The sequence below is a fragment of the Bubalus kerabau genome, chromosome 5, assembly GCF_029407905.1.
Source record: "Bubalus kerabau isolate K-KA32 ecotype Philippines breed swamp buffalo chromosome 5, PCC_UOA_SB_1v2, whole genome shotgun sequence".
In the NCBI taxonomy this organism is placed as follows: domain Eukaryota; kingdom Metazoa; phylum Chordata; class Mammalia; order Artiodactyla; family Bovidae; genus Bubalus; species Bubalus kerabau.
The window spans coordinates 58,339,461-58,358,056 of record NC_073628.1 but is presented as its reverse complement, the minus strand read 5'-3'; the positions used below and the strand labels follow the sequence as shown (position 1 = coordinate 58,358,056).

At 45.5% G+C, this 18,596-nt stretch overlaps 1 protein-coding gene across 1 annotated transcript; it reads right to left on the bottom strand.

Annotated features, from left to right (window-relative positions):
• Positions 1-8,382: 8,382 nt before the first annotated feature.
• On the bottom strand, positions 8,383-18,580 carry DYRK3 (dual specificity tyrosine phosphorylation regulated kinase 3). Its single transcript, XM_055581785.1, has 3 exons — positions 18,356-18,580; positions 16,226-16,337; positions 8,383-10,199 (listed from the first exon to the last, which is right to left on the bottom strand). Exons 1-3 carry the CDS (start codon positions 18,430-18,432, stop codon positions 8,625-8,627), a joined length of 1,764 nt encoding a protein of 587 aa, XP_055437760.1. The 5' UTR covers positions 18,433-18,580; the 3' UTR covers positions 8,383-8,624.
• Positions 18,581-18,596: the final 16 nt, after the last annotated feature.

Here is an 18,596-nt window from a genome sequence, read left to right as displayed (position 1 = left end):
TGGGAGCCTTGTGTGCTGCCCTAGTTTACCTGGAGGGCCCTGAGAGCTGCATCCGAAACATGGGTCTGGGAGGGCGGGAGAAGATGCTGAGACTGAGCTGCTGAGCTGGGAGGGTGGAGGTGGGGGAGGAACGCACGCAGGGGGCCAAGGCCAAGGGAAGGAAAAGATACACGGTGGGTGGGGGGTGGGTGCAGGGGTGCACACACACTGCGGGAGGGGCAAACAACGGTCTGGCCCTTGGCTTCATCAGGGATCTGGGGTCAAGCTCTTCTCCCTTCAGTCCTCACCAGACCTATCACCCGACCCAGTGCCAGGATGCAGGACCGATGGATTTGCCTGGGATCGGGTCCCACCGGCTGGCTCTGTCTGTGGCCCGAGTTGCCCCTTTCCCCTTCCCCTCCCTGGCCTCCAGGCCCCACGAAGAGGAGCTGGCATCCTCGCGCACACAGCTCCCTACGCCAGCGGAGACACTGGAGCCGGCAGATGACCGAGCTCTTTTTAACCAGCCTCGGCTCATGTGACTGGCTTTCCTCCAGGCACAGACACAGGCCAGCCCTCAGGCCGGGCCCACAGGCTGCTGATTTCCTGCTGGGTTGTCCTCAGGCAGAGTTGGCAGGGTGGGGCTTTGTCATCGTATTTAAGCCTCAGCTGGTGCCACTGAATTGCCCCGGCCTCAGCCTTTGCCCCTTTCCCAACCCTGCTGGTAAAAATAACCGCCCCCCCCAACTTTGGCACCTTTGGGGAGCTGGATGGGGGCCAGGGGGAGGAGGGTTGCTGGGAGCGCAGTGTAAACACTGCCTGCAGGTGGGTGTTGAATGGACACGGTTGTTTGCTAGCAGCGGTGCAGAGTCTGGCTCCAAACCCTGGCTCTGCTACTAACCGAAGGGACAGGGTATGGATTTGCTCTCTCCAGTCTGGGGCTCAGTCTCCCCCATTTTCAGGTGGGAAGAGCCTCGCCGAGGCAGGAGGCACTATAGACAAGGAGCGATCAGGGGTGGAATGGTCAGAGCTAGTGATGGACGCAGTCACCACAAAAATCCTCCGCGGGCTTCTCCCCCTCACCTTTCGTCCTGGGAGCGGGTGCTGGGAGGGATTCCTAGGCACTTAGTGTGTCTGGTATCCCATGCATCCCTCTGTATGCCAGTTCTTCACCCGAGTTTAACTTTCCAGAGAATTTGAGAGCGAGGATAAAGGTCTCATTCCTGTGTGAGCCATCCAGCGCAATGCCTGGCACATTCCTTTACTGAAAGAAGGGAGGCAGGCAGAGAAAGTGGGAGGTGGGGCCTGGTGCCCGCTGGGGGAGCCCCTGGGAGCAAAAGAGGGCACCCCAGGAGCCTCGGGGCTCCAGGGGCCCTGGTGTCCAGCCCGGCTTCGGACTTCACAGACTGCAGCTCTGTGGTCAGGAGCTCTCAGCCCCACCCATGCTTTCCCCGGCTAAAGTTGCACCTCTCTCCTCTGGATACAGTAGAACTTAAGACTGGGAATCCATCAAGGGCAGAGGGATCACTCTCTTTCTGAAAGGCAGCTGCCGGGTTGAGGTAACAGGGGCGGCAGGGTTGACACAGCAGCTGGGAAACAGCTGTCCCTGCAGGAAGATGCACCGCGGAAGCCCTGGTGCCTTATTTTAGCAAGGTCGAGGGGAAGCATCTGCGGTCTCCCAGAGAGGTCTGGAGCCGCTCTGCCTGGAAATCTGCCTGAGGTTTTAAAGCAGAGAGTGACTCTGGGTTCCAAGGAGAGAAAAGGGACTCCTGGGTGAAGAGGGTTTGCTAAGGGGCACCAGGACCATGTGGGACCGCCGATCGGAAACTGCAGGAAAGCATCTCAGGGTTGAAGCCCCTGACTCCATCCCACCATTCACTTCGGTCTTAGGCTCAGACAGGGTTTGATGATGGGACAGGAATAAACAATGTTGATTTAGCAACCAGAGAAAACGGCAATGCAAGCCGGCTCATAAGCCAGTTTGTTGTCGAGGGAAATCAAGGCGAGAGAGGGAAGACATGAGCCTGCCGTTTCCTCCTCCCCTGGGGTAGCTTCAGATGGTTGAGGAGGGGATGGCAGGAGTCACACCCCCACCTGAAATCATGCTGGAGAATCCCCAAGGGCGACCCCATCTCATCAAGTCAGAAACGGAGGGAAGTGAGAGCCACGTGGCAACTGGCTACACCTTTCATCTCTACCGTATTTTCTGCTCCGCTTTCAGCTCAGAAAAGGCTCCAACACCCCACAGACTCAGAGCATTCTCTTCTGAAACTCTATCCCCTTCCCGGCCATTCACTTGAAGATTTGAAACCAGAACGGAGTGTAGATAACTTGACGTTCCCTCTAACCCCACTGCCTGGCTTTCTAAAATTCTGAACAAATGGTCTATGGTCCTGCCCGTGCGTTTCATTCCTGACAAATGCCACTGGAGTGTTTTTCTTTTTCATCCACACACAGCAGTTGCTCAAGAAGTCACTGTCGAAAGAACAAATGCACCAAACACGGCCTGTACAGAGGGCTCCAGGAGGGCAGAGGTGAGTTTGGTTCGGGCCAGGGCTCCACCCAGGGCAGGATGAAGAATTCTCTCCACTGGTTCCCACTGGGTGCCGTCAGGAGCGAGGCGGGGCTGGGCAGCCTCTGTAAACTGCGGGGTGTGCTGGGCCCGGGCACGCTCCAGGAAGGGCAGGATCGGCCCTTGGCACTGCAGTCGCTTCCCGTTTCTGCCTCCGGACTGGAACGCCTTCCTGGATGTTGAGGCAAAAGGCCGCACACCTTGAGTTCTTATACTCACTTCACTGCCTTTTCCAAGTTCAGATAGCTTTTGCCTTAAATGGAACCAAAAAACCATGGGCATGTCCTGGCTTGGGGTACACTGTATCAAAGTCAAACCGCTATGGTGAAGGCTGGTATCCTTTTAACTCCCCGCTGGCCTGCAGTTTCTCCAGATGAAGTTAGTTTTTCTAACATGCAGCTGCTTCATGTGAGTATGGGAAGGTCCTTTTCTAGCTGTAGGCCAGGGCAAGAAGGGGGAACTCAAGAACTCGGGGAAAATTCAAGAGTGACCGAAGGCAGTTCTTCCGCGTCTGCTTAGCTCCTGTTGCCGGGGCAGTAGGGGCCCAGGGGCAGCCAGAAGCAGGCGGCAGCTAAGGTGCCTGAGGGCCACTAAGAACATTCTTTCCCTTTCCATTTGCTCTGTTCCCAGGAGTGCTACATTACCCGTAGACAAAAAACACCAAAACTTCCCAAATAAGCTGCATTCCTTAAGCTGCTTGCCAGACTTCACCCTTAGGCCGAGTGTGGGCCCCAGGAGGGTACATGTGGTAACTCCTGACAGGAGAGCTGCTAGTTAGGGCTCCCTGAAGACAGGCATCCCCGAGCCCACACCAGCTTCCCCAGCTCCCTCTCTACAACAGTGCCAGAGTTCATGGAGGGCGCTCTGGAGAACTCAAAGGATGGCATAGGCTGCCTCTCTACTCCACTACTTTTCTCATCTCAGTATTTTCTTTTTCGAGCATTTTCTTTCTCCATCATTATCACCAAGTTAAGAGAGGCTGTACCTGCAGCCCTAAGAATTCAGTGACTGATACTTACACATTATACTGGGAACACTTCAGAGTATAGCATTCATGGCCTCCTGGGAAAGTTGTCAGCCTTAGTTTTGAAACCATCATGAGATGCTGAAAAATTCTCAAAGCAATTTTTTTTTTTTTTTTTTAAAAACAAACACCCTAAGGAAAAAACAAAAAAAACACTGACTCATCCATGCCAAACTACCCTTTCCAGAGGAAGCGAGTCAGCAGATTCAAGCGAACAGTGATCAAATCCCATGATACCAAATGATTCAAACCTGATGCGTTAGACACTGACATCCTGAGCTGAAATAGCCACAGGTCACCATCTGGCCTGATTTAGGAGGGCCCTTTCTTTTTAATTTATTTGCGTGGTAGCAGAAGTAAGAATCTTCTGAGTCAATAGGCAGGCAGACTTCTCCTGTTATAGAAAAAATTATGAGAGCCTGGGCTTGACTTAGTGGTTGGTGAGCTATATTAAGAATCGTATCCTTTCTTTCAAAGTCTAGACGATATATTTGTAGCTCTGGCTTATCTCAGGGAAAATGGCTCTCAGCAACCAGAGCTTTTAGTCCTTACATGGATTGGTTTGCTTAAAAACTTCTCTCACTGAAATAGTAGGCATAATTTGACTCACTTGAAAGGATTACCCCTAATCACACTCTGGTTGAAGGTCAGGTTTGGAAGTAAACTCTTGCAAAATCTTGGGCTTCAGAAAGCACAGGTTGAAGATGAAGTGGGGCACACTGAAGAGATTAAAAATATTGCAAACCGAGTGGCTGATCCCTGGCAGGGGACAGCGCGTCCGTGACTCGCCAATCCCGGGCCTTGTCTCTCCGTGTCCGGAAGGCTCCAGGTTGCTCATGTTGTGGGGGACTGCAATTGCTCTGTGCATAGTAAGCTATAGAGTTCTACGGCGAGACTGAAGAAATGGAGGAAAACGTGTTCTGGCAGTTCCACCTAACTCAAAGGATAAGTACTTATCCTTCATTCTCAAAGGAGAAAAAAGCATTCAGATGCACCCTGGAACAATCACTGTCACCCTGCCAACTTCCGTGTTTGTGACGCTGAATAACAGATGCAAGAGAAATCATTAAAAATAAATGAGAAAGAATTTTCCATGATTCACTAAAGCAGTAGGCGTAGTCTTGATAGTCAGGAAAGCTTAGAACCATGTATCACCTGCTACCTAAAATTTAGCATTTAACTTTACTTACGCCTAGTCAGGAATTAAAACAGAAAGTTTCAACATGACCAGCTGCTATAGATTCAGCTGCACAGTTAAATTGTTGTTGAATCTTTTGCTCAGTTTTTTGATCATGTAATAAACCCCATTCTTAACAAATTTAATGTCATGAAAACTAAAATATAATGACATTAGTTAGCTAACCTGTCTGTCCCACCTCCCCTTAAAACACCTAGGAATAACCGAAAGGCACGTGCACCCCAGTACTCACTGCAGCACTGTTTACAGTAGCCAGGACATGGAAGCAACCTAGATGTCCAGAGGCAGACGAACAGATAAGGAAGCTGTGGTACATGTACACAGTGGAATATCACTCAGCTATAAAAAGGAACGCGTTAGAGTCTGTTTTGATGAAGTGGATGAACCTGCAGTCTATTATACAGAGTTAAGTAAGTCAGAAAGAGAGACAAACGCTGTATATTAGTGCACATATGTGGAGTTCAGAAAGATGGCACCGACGACCCTCCATGCAGGGCAGCAAAGGAGGCACAGATGTAAGGAACAGGCGTTCGGACTCAGTGGGAGAAGGCGAGGGGGGTGATCTGAGGGAGAAGCACTGAAACGTGTACATTACTGTATGTCAAACAGATGACGAGTGCAAGTCCAGGGCATGAAGCAGGGCACCCAAAGCCAGTGCTCTGAGACAACCCAGGGGGATGGGGTGGGGGCTCAGGATGAGGGGGACACATGTACACCTGTGGCTGATTAAAACTGATGAATGCTGAAAACCATCTCAGTATCATAATTATCCCCTAATTAAAAAAAAACTCAAAAACACCTCGGGATAAAGCATGCTAGTATGGTCATAATCAATCTCCTCCAGGAAAGGAGATCCAGGCTAGACTCTCTCTTCTTTCATGGAGCCCTTGTGGGACAGAAGCAGAATCTTTGTATCATAGGTTATGGTTGCATTTTCTTTTTCATTATCATCAAATGTCAAATATTGGATCAGAAAAAGGTGGCCTCACATAACCCTTCTCTAATTATCCTCTCTCAAAAAGAAGGGGTCAGAGGTTCACTGTGTAGGTCAATTTGAAAGAAGATAAGAGGTGAGCACACTCCTGGTACACGGAGGGAAACGACCCCCAGCACATGTACACGCTCAGGAGCATCACGCCCGGTTAACTCAGAGCTCCACGATGAATGGGCGTGCCCGTTTGAAGCTTGCACTCTAACAAAGGAGAAATCGTGACAGCACATGATACACAGATCAATCACTGTGAGAGCAGAAGGTGGGATGGAGTCTAATAAGGTGAGCAGGCATTAGCTGGACAGGTCAGTTTTCCATGTTGAAAGAAAACCATGATTTTAGGAATGAAATAAAACAAACATTCCTACCCAGCTCTGTACTGCGTCAGTAACAATTTGGAAACTCAGTTGATTTTTTCAATTTAAAAATCAATAAGTCAACCAACTTGACCTATTTAATTGAAATAACGAAAATGGCTAAAGAACAATCCAATAACTGTAATACACTGCCTGAATCGCTGTATCAACTCTGATCCAATTCAGTTACTCAGTGCTATGGCTGGGCAGGGATCCAAGCAATATCTGACAATGGCTGGAAAAAAGGGGCACACAGCGTGACAGCTTCTAAAAGCTTCAGTTATCCCTAAACTTGAAATGCACTCATAAACGTCTCCAAATCCATCTGGCACAAACACAGTGTTTTCGAGCAGCCCACTCTCCCCAAACTTGAAGTAGCCCACAACAGCCAGGCATGCCAACTTGAATGACTCTGCTCTGCGTCACCCTCTAGGCTGCCAAATTTAGGCATAAACACATCCATTCACCTTCCCAGAGCTTTCTAGAATTTGTAGTATCATAGGTTGTATACATCCTGTCACTTGGCCCGGGGTTCCGTAACCTCATGGTCCCTTCGATACACAGAATCGGACCACAGGCTCCCTTCTCTCCCAAGTCACACACAGCGCTGAGTGACCAAGGAGACAGCTCACCCACAACACAAACAGCGAAATCTAGCACGTGGCAGACGCGTTTGAGGTTGCAGTCCTTTTAACAGTTTGCTGAAGACAGCAGGTCTCCCTGTGTGATAACAACTGGAAAAACCACTTCAACATATGCTGTGCCTAGATAATGCAGGAGTTTTACACAACTTCTCTGCAAGTCAGAGCATTCAGCAGGCGTTAAAGGGCTGAAAGGACTCGCATATTCCATTGCCTTCTGCAAACCAGGGGTAGGGCAAATAAGTAAGGTTTTAAATATACAGTTGCTCAGGCCCCAGAAATACCAGGACATCCCCTTTTTAAGAGGCTGAGGCCTCCATCTGAACCTTGCCCTGCCCTGTGGCCTTGCACCTGAGAGGCTGGGACCACGCTCTGGACGTTTGCTCTCATAGCCTGTGCTGTGGCCATCAGGAAAACTTCTGCTTAGGGCAAAAGTTCCTGAAGCAAAGTGCCCATGGCATGTTCCTTCTTTTTCTGTGTTGTCCAACAAAACCAGCCTCCTCCCGATCTTATGGAATCTGCAGAGACTAAATACCATCTTAAAACTGTAACTGGATAACACTGTGAACAGCATTAGAGAAAGCAACGGTCTACTCTGCAGGGCACCCCGTCAGGACAGTGTTCAGGCGGACCCCGTTCTGGAGGATAGAGGCAGAGGCAGGGCAGGGGAAGAAAACAAGACAGCGAGTGCGTTAGCTGCTGTCCCTCCCCACCCTTCTGAGGAAAGCATCTGGCTAGCAATTCACTTTATTATTAGCCCTCGATGTTTAAATCTTAGCACAGAAATAGGATATATAAGAAAAAATGAAACGGATTACAGTTTTTGGATTTTCTTAGAACTGAAGCTCACTCTGAATCCAGGGAATCGTCTTCTGTTTAAACTGAGAGTGACAAAATTGTGGCACATTAAGGTGGCAGACAGCTGGAAAGAGGAGTCAAAGTAATGGGGCCATGGTCAGCTCTACCCGACAGTGATCACTTCGTGACGTAGAATCCATGGAAATGCACATCTGCCATTTGCACGCTGATGTTACCTTTAATGTTCTGGCTCATTTGGAGACCAGGGTTAAATCCCTGGGTTGGGAAGATCCCCTGAGGAAGGGCCTGACAACCCACTCCAGCGTTCTTGCCTGGAGAATCCCATGGACAGAAGAGCCTGGTGGGCTACAGTCCATGGGGTCAGAAAGAGTCGGACACGAATGAGCAACTCAGCACAAACACAAGATGTCTGTAAAATGCTTTCTGTGCCCAGGAAACTAATCAGCGGCAAAACAATGACAACATAAAATAAAAACAGCACCCATCACAGAATTGAAAGGAGCACTTGGAAGCAGCGACGTGACTTCTCCAGGAGACCCCCTGCATCCCGGCGCTCCTCCAACCCCGTATTCTCCTGTGACCCCTTCCACCTGGCTGGAGCCCACAGGACAGCAGGCTGGGGCCAGAGACCTAGCTTTGGCTCTCACCTGTGACTACGGCAATGTCCCAGATTAACCCTCTGAACAGATGCTGAGGGAGTCTAGAAGTTAATGATCAGGATATACTTTCTGGCAGAGATTTAAACCAACCGAATTTAATATGGAAGTTGATGCACGCCTGCCAATAATAACAAAAGATGCACTGACCTATAAAAAGTCTTTTAATATATATTCCAGGATGGCCAATACAAGCTGGTTAGGTAATTTAGCCCTTGTGAAGAGTTCTTTTAACAGTCATATAAAAATGCTTTGCCTTATTTAAAAAAAAAGAAATCTACATTGACAAAAAACACATCCACCAATGAGCTTTTTTTCCTTTCCATTTTCAGGTTTGCAAGATAATTAAAAATACATCCATACACCTCTCTGAGCACACTGCTGCCCATCAGTTAATCAGTTTTGGCAATACACTGCACAGAGGCATACCACCACTGGTCTCTGACATTAAATTAGCTTTGAGCTTATTGGCTATTCCTACAACTGGAGGCAACTTGGAACCCAGGCCCTGGAAAGCATTTGCAGGATTTACTACCCGTTTGCCTGACACCTTTTCAATGGTGAGAGGTCTAGGAACAGATTTGCTAATCCAAGGGTGTCGTAATGCCTGAGCCGGGGTCAAGCGGGCAGAGGGGTCCCAGTGGAGGCATCTTTTCAGAAACTCTATAAATAAGTAGTCCTCACACCCTTTCAGTGCTGCCGCCCAATCTTTGCTGCCTGGGGGACCCCGCTTCTTACCCCTCCGCGAACGACCTCCCACAAGCACAGCCCTCCCATCGGCCTGCGTGGTCACAGAACAGTAGCGAGGCAGGCCCTTGGAGTTAATAAAGTACTTGGCACGTTTGGATTGTTCCAGAAGTTTTGCGGGTGGCATCCCCAGAAGTTCCATCATACAGGCCAGCTGGTCTCCTTCATCCTCTCCAGGGAAGAGCGGCTGTCCTGTTAAAAGTTCTGCAAGGATGCAGCCAAAACTCCATATGTCGATGGGTGTGCTGTAGCGGCTTCCCAGGATGATCTCCGGAGCTCTGTAAAACCGAGACTGGATGTAAGTGTACAGCTTCTGGTACTCAAAACAGCTGGAGCCAAAGTCAATGACCTTGGTTGCGCTGCGCCCATGCTGTTTCAGGAGAATGTTTTCTGGCTTTAGGTCACAGTGAATGATCTTGTTTTTGTGGAGCGCATCCAAGGATTGCAAGATGGATTGGGCAAACTTGCGAACTAACTGGATGCTAAAGCCCTGGAACTTGTTTTTTTTAATGAGCTCATAAAGGTCTATGCTCAGCAATTCAAAGGCCATGCAGACATGGTTCCGGAATGTGAAACTTTCTAGCATGTGAATCACGTTCATGCTACCGGTTTTATCCTGCTTTTTAAGATGCTCCAAAATCCGGATCTCCTCTGCCGCTTGGCGATGGAAGCGCTTTTCATTGCGCACCATCTTCAGGGCCACGTACTGTCGAAGTTTGTGATCATAGACCCGGGCTACCTGCCCAAAACTGCCCTTGCCAATAATTTTCAGCACCTCATATCGATAAGCTAGATGGTCTCGAGGCACGTGAATATAGGACCCATCTGCATCGTCATACCCGCCGTTATTAGGACCACCAATAACTCCGTGTCTTTTTTTGGCATTTGGACCCACAAAGTAAATTTCTGGATAATTGACAATTTCCAGCTTCTCATAAGCAGTGAGGTGATGCTTATATTGCTTCAGGGCCTGTTCTGGAGTCAGAGGCACTGCTTTGGATGCTTTGGATGAACTGCTGGATTTCACTGTATTCAAACTATCCGAGCTTTTACCCTGAGAAGTGGTGGGAGAGCATTTTTCAGAGTCGTTGACACGATCCGACTGAAGGTTGTCAGCTCTTCTGTTGCTGAAGTCTTGAAATAGCTGTTCTACCTTCATCTCACCTCCATTCAGGAAGCGTTGAGTAGGATCTCTTGTTAAATGCTCAGTGGTGATCTATGGCAAAGAGAAACGAATCTATGTTAAAGTCACTAAAAACAGTGGAAGGACGAAAGAATCCTCCCCTGGACTGAACGAAACAACTAAACATGTCCAGATGTGTAGTTAAAAGACCCAAAAGTGAGATGAGAAAAGCAGGCGGTCCTAGAAACTTATGCTATGCTAATCTTTAGACTCCCGTGACTTACGGGCACCCCAGCTCCCTACATTATGTATTGCTTTGTTTCAGACAAGATGGTCATCTTACCATACCCTAAACACGCCAGATTCCTTCTAACAGGTGTGTCTTCTGACTGAGGATCTTTTCAACGCATCCACTTGAATCCTATACTCTGTCAAAGCCCAATTCTCGTCCCCTCTCTCTCCTACTCAGAGCTACTCCAAGCCCACGCTAACTGTGGCTCCACTCACGTCTTAACTGTAGCTTTCCCATCTAGCGTATAATCTGGCGCCTGATTATACACATACTGCCCTACACTGTTCACACTTGTTTCAAGTATCTTCCCAAATCTTAAGGGCACGTATCAGGAACAAAATAATGCATACTACAGTGTTCTGTAAGTGATAAAGGGACAGAAGCAGGCTGTGAAGCCAGGGCTTCTGACTCAGTCAGAAGGTTACTGTAACCTGGCACCAGCTTCTGGTGTCTGCTGTAACCCTGCAGTAGGGCCTGAGTGCTGACCGTGGCCTGCAATCAACCGAGGCCTCATCATCTACTCCCGGGGCCCCAAATAAATTATTCCATCTTTCTACCTCCTTTCACCCAATCACCAAAGTTCTAATCCAGAGAAGACTCTTGAGATCATTGAGGCAGATTCTTTCTGTATCTGATGAGGAACAGTGAGAATCCAAGGCCCCTATGGAAAGGGGCCTTTCCTAAATAAAGATAGCCTCCTTCTTTCCTTCTCTCTCTCCCAGGCTCACAGACACATACACCACTCATCCTCAGCAAGAGCCTACACGACAGAGGCACTCAACTCTTTTTACTTGATTTTACATCACCTTTTTCTGCAAGGAAGAGTAACACACAGAAGAAAATTCTACTTACTGAGTATCTCTGAAATAAGATTCTTTGAAAATAGATGGGAGAAAAAGAGCAAAAAAAACAAACACCATGAAAAAGAGAAAAATGTAAGAAGGTGCTAAGAAGAAAAAAAGGGAAAAAAAATGCTAAATCTGCTGCTCAAAAAAAAATTCCAGGATAGTTCCAAGAACAATTTTTTTTAATGGATCTGAAGAACTGTACCCCTGATGTGTCTGAGAGCCTCTACGATCATTTCAGGGGAGCTCTGAGCTATAGTTAGGATCTCTTAAAATACGATACAAATTATAAGGTAATGATCCAAAGTGGCCAAACATTTAAAAAACAGAATTTTAACAAGACCTAAATAAACAACACCTAATCTATCATCTACATAAATAAAAATATAAAAAAAAACAAAAAAGGGGATGAAAAAATTGTCAGCATATCTAGACAGACCCTAATTTAGTTACAAAAGCAGGATATTAGTCCGGCCTGTTCCTTTTAGGTCCTATAATCAATTTAAACATTTATAGGGTACTACAGTTACAAATATGAGGCATTGCACCATCTTACACATAAGCAAAGCAGCCAGTAGACCTGTAGCCATACTTTGACATTGGGTTTCTAAATAAAGAGGCAAGATACGGACCAGGAGAGATCGCTGATACCAAAATAGAGAATGATCACTAGTCAAGAAGTGTTAAAATGTAAATATAATGCAACATTTTTCTTATCATCAATTAAGTCAAATAATTATTCCTGTTTTTAGGGATGTTCACTACTACTATACAAGTAGTAGTGAACAATTGAGATCACCAAAAAACAGGTGACCTCAAGGCTCTACAGTCTATTAGGAGACCTGCTTTGCTGAACTAAACATTATAATTGTTTGATTTTAGCTAGATATACACAACAAAACCAAACATTTGCATGCATCTCAACAGGTTTTCCTTAACATTTTTATTATCTAACCTAAATGCATCTAAATATTTACTCTAAAGTCTTGGGGACACATTCTTAAAAAATATGAAGTCAGAGGCCTTGGCTGGGGTGGCTACACCACTCAAAACCTGTTGGTCCCAGGATAAGGAAAACCTTTAGACCCGTTTCTTAGCCCTGGTTTCTCCATCTGTAGAATGTTGATAATACCTCCTTGTAGTATGTTATGAGAATCAATTAATAATATATGTGAAAGACCTTCACAAATGATAAAACAGGTTAAAAATACTGATAACAATTAGGGAAAATTCTCAACACAGTGAAGTTTAAACCCTGATACACCCTCCCTTCCCCATCTAGCTTATCTTTTCTCTCTGCGGTGCCTTCCTCTGTGGCTCCAGACTCCCCCTCCACCAGATGTCTGGCATTAAATATGCCTTCTGCTCCAAGAAGGGCTTCTTGATTGGGCTTCTCTTAGGATGCATGGGAACACTTCACCCACTTTCTCCCTGACATAAAACCTGCTTGCAACTTGCTATACAATTTAATGTGCTACCTCTCCAGAGCTATTTGAACTTTAATAGAAGATGAGTATCTTAACCCAAAGGAATGACTCTCTAGGAACTCGACAAGCTAGTAGGAAAGCTATCTGTGGTCCAGGGTCCATCCCTGGCTACTTTACCTAACTCTGCCTACAAGGAAGGTTGCCCTGGCTCTTGAGGTCTTCATTTCTGTTTGTGATCAAGAGAGGGTCTCAGGTACAGAACATTAATAAGAACATATATACAACAGAAAATTAACTGCCATAGAGCTATTACAATAAAGATGTCATTTGGATTTGCTGACTTGTGGTTGTTCCTTAAAATGAGCCTAAATCTCTCTGCAATTTAAGTATTACTTTGCTCTCTAGACTTACACAGGAGTGTCCAAATTTCCACGCTAAAGCTCTTCAGATACCTAAACGAGTTGTTCTGCCCCACCGTTTTTCTGTAGACTCATCATCCCCCATCACAACCTCCACCTCACACGGCTTGTGATCCCACGTTCTCAACAGAGGCTGCACTTTGTGCAAGCACGGCTCCCAGAATAGAACCCAACACTTCAGGTCTAGGCCCCCATGGATTGTCAAGTTCTGAATCTCCAATGCATCTGAAGAATTCCAGGAAGGAATTTTTCCACACAGGGAGGGGTTCTTTTCTTAGCTTTCTTTCCTTTCTTGTAAATAACTCAAATACTGACCTGAATCAATTATGTATCAAATCTGCTGTGCTATAAATAAAATCTTTCTTTCATTGTTCTAGAAGAATCTACAATTCCACACACATGTTAAAGTAGTTATAGAACACCACCCTCTCACTCTCGACCCTAAATCTCTGCAACACAAAGCTAACCTATTAAAAGCCTAGGAGCAGATGATTTATTATTTACAAGGAGAATGTAAGGCATCTCAGATAAACAACAAAGCTAAAAACCTTTGTGAAATGATCAGTAGGGTCTTGGAGTCATGGCATAATGAGCTACAAGTGGCACTAAGAGGTCGAAAGCACTTTAAAAAAAAGGTTTATTTCTTTTAAAATTTATCTATTTATTTTTGGCTGAGCTGGGTCTTCATTGCTATGTGTGGGCTTTCTCTAGTTGCAGAGCACAGGGTCCTGGGCGCTGGCTCAGTAGCCGTGGTGCACGGGCTTAGCTGCTCCACAGCACGTACAATCTTCCTGGACCAGGGATTGAACCCGTGTCGCCTGCACTGGCACACGGATTTTTAACTGCTAGTCCACCAGGGAAGCCCTCAAAAGTACTTTTTCAGCAAAGTTTGCAAAGACATCACTGGGTTAGAACATAAAACCTTGTGTTTCTGAAATTGTATTACTGTGAGTATCACAGAGTAAAAAAATTCATTTTGATCCTGAAACACAATTTAATTGCACTACTAGACAGCTTCCCTGGTGGCTCAGATGGTAAAGAGTCTGCCTGCAATGCAGGAGACCTGGGTTTGATGCCTGGGTCAGGAAGATTCCCTGAAGAAGGAAATAGCAATCCACTCCAGTGTTCCTGCCTGGAAAATCCCATGGATGGAGGAGCCTGGTGGGCTACACCCCATCGAGTCACAAAGAGTCAGACATGACTAAGCAACTAACACACACACAGTGATTAGCACTGGCCAACTAATGGCTGGTGCTAAAGTTAAAATGGCCTATTATCTATATTCAATTATCATCTCCAAATTCTCTAGCATTCTTTCCAAAATAATATATATTAGAAATAATCATGCAACTTTATTTTTAAAAATTTATAAATTTTTATAAAATTTTTATATTTTTATAAAATATTTATAAATTATACATAATTTATATCAATTAATAAATGACTTAGCTCTTAATTTTAAAAATTGGTTAAAATGTATTTTAAGTCATATGATGACTGCAGCCATGAAATTAAAAGACGCTTACTCCTTGGAAGAAAAGTTATGACCAACCTAGATAACATACTGAAAAGCAGAGACATTACTTTGTCAACAAAGGTCCATCTAGTCAAGGCTATGGTTTTTCCAGTGGCCATGTATGGATGTGAGAGTTGGACTGTGAAGAAAGCTGAGTGCCGAAGAATTGATGTTTTGAACTGTGGAGTTGGAGAAGACTCTGGCGAGTCCCTTGGACTGCAAGGAGATCCAACCAGTCCATTCTGAAGGAGATCAGCCCTGGGTGTTCTTTGGAAGGAATGATGCTAAAGCTGAAACTCCAGTACTTTGGCCACCTCATGTGAAGAGTTGACTCATTGGAAAAGACTGATGCTGGGAGGGATTGGGGGCAGGAGGAGAAGGGGACGACAGAGGATGAGATGGCTGGATGGCATCACGGACTCAGTGGACATGAGTCTGAGTGAACTCCGGGAGATGGTGATGGACAGGGAGGCCTGGCGTGCTGCAATTCATGGGGTCGCAAAGAGTTGGACACGACTGAGCGACGGATCTGATCTGATCTGATCTGATGACCAACTGCAAAAGTTTCCTATAGAGATATGCTAACTGTCAGCAAGTAGCTGAGAAATCTGATCAACACAAGGACTACATATATGGTTCTGGAGTTTTCAGAAGCTTTTATATATTATAAAAATAAGCTGGCAGAGAATGGAAAGGAAACTTATTGCAAACTTAATCTCCTCCAGAAAGGAGATTAAAAATAGGGTTACTGGCCTTCCAGATATATTTAGCCCATATTCTGTAATATTATGAGCCTTGAAAGCTGTGAAAAAGTTGATTTTTAGTGGCAAAGCTGACAAAACAGCTGGGAAGGACTATGGAAAATGCAAGAAGTTCTTTATATAGAAATAATTTTAGGTCTTAAACAGAAATATGAAGGAGAATTATTGATAAATTAGTCAGCTCAATTATTCAATTTGTTCATTAGATGACATGCAGCAAATTTTAAAACCACAGGATAGCTTCTCCCTGTCATGGAACTTGTCCAAACCCCACTCTCCCTACCACTCTATGTGTGCCAAGGGAATAAGAATTAGTTTTTTTTATTACCTTAATAAAATGGTGTCAAAAGCTAAATGCCTGTAAGCTCCAAAATGAATAAATGCATTAAAACCAAACTGTACTGATTAAGTTTTATTTATGATCTATAAAATGGTTCTCTTAAGCATACTAATAAGCTAGGACTGCATTTCTACCTTGCAGGAAAAAACATACCTCTAAGGGTCAGAGGTATTTTCTGTTCCTTGTTTTTGTTAAAATGAGCCATCATAATACACTCTATATATTTATCATTCTATTAAAAAAAATAACCATTATCTAGACAAAAGTAACATGCTATTTTTTTTTCCTGTTTATCCCAGTGATTGGAAGGAATAAATACATGGGTTCCAAATCAAAATCATTCTGAAAAGCTAAACTTGGACCTCAGAACCTGTTATTTCAGTCAAGAGAAACCAAGAAGAAACAAAAGAAGAGCCTGGGTTAACCAGTGAGATATAACTGTACCTTGATCATTCAAAGTAGATCTTCCTCCTTTTCAGGAGGATCATCAAAGCTCAAAGAATTATTTCATTTACTTACATTTAGTCTTCTGGGTAGAGGTGGTTCAGAAGGATTGCAGGGTACATTTGAACAGGGTGGGCATTTGGTTTCATCTATCATCATGAAGGTATCATAGACACCATCCCCCAATCTAGTTGAAAGGATTACAGATAAAATCTGTCAGTAACTAAAGTAAATAAATTTGTATTTCCCAAACACCTTGTATTTTAACTACTTCTTATCTTCTACAAAGAATAATTAATACAAACAAATGTCCCCTCTGTATATACACTACTATGTGTACAACAGACAGCTAGTGGGAAATTGCAGTATATATATAGCACAGGGAGCTCAGATGGCACTCTGTGATGACCTAGAAGGGTGGGATTAGGGTGGGGGACCTACAACGAGGCTCAGCAGGGAGGGGATATATGTGCACCTGTGGCTGATTCACATTGTTGTACAGCAGAAACTAACACAACATTGTAAAGCAATTATATCCCAATAAAAATGATTATGGTGGGAAAAAAAAATGGTCACTTCGAATTTTGGCAATGAACACCAACTACAGAGGAAGCAAAGGAAGGAGAGGAAACCCAACTTTTCTCTTTTTGTATCTAAAGAAATAAAAGTATTTCTCGGTTTGTGTTTTGAAATAGTTAAAAATAATTCTTACTTTCTGAATGTCGTTAAGAATAGGGACTATCAAAGGATCTCATTTAACTTACTACTTGAAAACGAAAACTAGTTTAAATACTGAAGCCTAAAAGCTAACTAGAACAAACAAGACGGAGGACTGTATTTTCAAAGTCGGAGACATGGATTTTAATTTCAGCTCTAAAACTGGCTACGCCAGCTCCCTCTCTGAGCCATTTTCGACACAGTTGTAAAGGGAAGAATAGTTCTAGTCTACACCTTTCTGGGTCTTACAAGCAAGTAATAAAAGGCCTTCTTAGGGCTGTCTTCTCTTTACTTACCTACTTAACCTCTATCTAATCTATAGAAAAATACAGTGAATTCTACAGCAAATACTAAAGAAATTCTCTAAATTACAAGCATTTCACATCTTTATCCACTTAATTTTCCAGTGGATGGTGGAAGCTAAATGCCAAGTGATTACAGATTATTTCTCTGTACTTTAAAACTGTGCCTCCACCACTGGAAGACAACACAGAAGACGGAGATTTCTTTAATCCACAAGATGGCCCTGAATAATGTACTTCATCTGCCACCAAGAACACGGATTTCCAGTAACACACATCAGCACTTCGTTGTATCATTTTTACATGATATATTATGAATGCAATGATAATGACCCAGCTGCCAGGGAAGAACTTTTTTAATCTTTAAAAGCAAGCTGCAATAATTCAGTGGCTTGTAAAAACTGTTTTGCAGAATTAGTTCTAGAGTTTTCTTAATCAATGTGTTACAGAAATAGAGGTTTTTTAAAAGCTCAAAATACAAACCCTAACGACCCACTACAAATATTTTTGGAATGTTCTCTTTTTAAAAAAACAGTAACGTTCTGATAGAATGAAGTCTTTAAAGGGAACTGCTTCACTGACAAGAACCAAAAATTCTGGATGCGACTGATTCTTTGCCAACAGCAGGAATAAAACAAACACAATAGGACAGACGTCCACATTTACAGAGAAAGACAGATGGAAGACCTACAAGATTTCCTATAAAGAGCCAAAGGAAGTGTCCATGCAAATGAAGTGGGGAGCGGGTGGGGGGGGGTCCCATCTATTAAGGTATAAAATACAATGTAAGGTGGAAAGACTCTCAAAACAGGATCCACAGAAAAGCCCTACCAGGCAGAGCCCCTCACCTGCACCCCGAGGCCAGACCATACCCCTCACGGCAAAGTCCTCGGTTATCCCTGTTTATCCCCTCCAGTTTGCTAAGAAGCCCCACCAAGTCCCAGCTTCTTGGACTTTTTGACCGTACATCCCCGATCGAGGGCTTCAGAGAGAACCCCAGGGTGGGAATTATTTCCCTAGCCTCCTCCCTCTCTGGGCTGGGGAGGAGGGCAGCGGATGGAGAAGAAGGCGGCGGGCCAGACCCCTTCCCTAACCCTCCCGCTGGGGGTTCGCTCAGCCTCCAGCCCGCCCATCCCCGCCCCGCTCACCGGGGCGCCCCAGCCCGTTACGCCCGCGGCGCCGTTACCTCCGCTGCTGCGGCGGGAGTGCGGCCCCCGGCGGCCCCTCATCCTTCCGCCCGGGCCCGCGAGCCGTGCCTCCCATCCCGCAGCTCGGGACCCCGCTGGGGGGAGGGGGCGGCGGTTGGAGAGGCGGGCAAGCGGGCGGCGTCCACCTGCGCCGCGGCGGCTGCCTCCCGGGCCGCTACGCTGCCCCGGGAACTCTCGTCTGGACACTGGCGCTCCGCTCGCGTTCGCTCGGAACTGGCC